General features: G+C 63.4%; 1 protein-coding gene across 1 annotated transcript in view; it reads right to left on the bottom strand.

The window, feature by feature from the left end:
* Nucleotides 1–141: 141 nt before the first annotated feature.
* The window catches only part of TMCC2 (transmembrane and coiled-coil domain family 2), a gene marked incomplete at both ends in the record, with an annotated part of 899 nt that continues 434 nt past the window's right edge, over nt 142–606 (bottom strand). Inside the window, 2 exon segments of the mRNA XM_010078420.1 lie at nt 142–272; nt 275–600. Of these exon segments, the coding sequence (XP_010076722.1) occupies nt 142–272; nt 275–600 (457 nt within the window).

Here is a 606-nt window from a genome sequence, read left to right as displayed (position 1 = left end):
AAGCTTTGTGTGATCCTGCATGGGAGTGGTGCTGCTGGGGGGTCAGGCAGGGAGGGGGGCACTGGGGACTGCAGCCCAGACAAGCCTACGATGGTGGCCTCGTGCTCCCCAAAAAGCCAACCTGACACCCCCCATCCCTACCTGTACCGCTCCTCTTGCAAGCACTGTGTCATGTAGGTGTAATCCCGCTGCAGCTGAGCCTTGAGGTCCTCCATGGAGTCCTCCAGGTGCGACTGGCTGTCCTTGATCTCCCGGAGGTCATCCAGGATGGTGTCAAAGTTATTGTCGTGTTGGACTTGGGGCTCCCCAAGCCACCGGGTCCTGCCCCTGAGTTGCTGCCACCAGCTGAGCCGGAGGTGGCACTGGAGCACTCGTCATCGCTGCCGTACTTGGGGCTGGAGACCAGGGTGGCACTGCCACTGAGAGCCCGCGACGCCTCCTCCGGGTGCCCATCGTCCAACGTGTCCTTCAGGTGGGCGATGTTGTCCGCGCTGCCGAACTTATTCCGGATGAGACTGGCAAACTCCCGGGGCTTGGACACCACGGCGGTGTGGGTGGCCTGGGACAGACCCGAGAGCCCTCCCTTGACGCCCTCCACCACGCCGC

The sequence above is a fragment of the Pterocles gutturalis genome, unplaced genomic scaffold (assembly GCF_000699245.1).
Source record: "Pterocles gutturalis isolate BGI_N339 unplaced genomic scaffold, ASM69924v1 scaffold608, whole genome shotgun sequence".
Taxonomy (NCBI): Eukaryota; Metazoa; Chordata; class Aves; order Pterocliformes; family Pteroclidae; genus Pterocles; species Pterocles gutturalis.
This window is presented reverse-complemented; position numbering and strand designations above follow the sequence as displayed.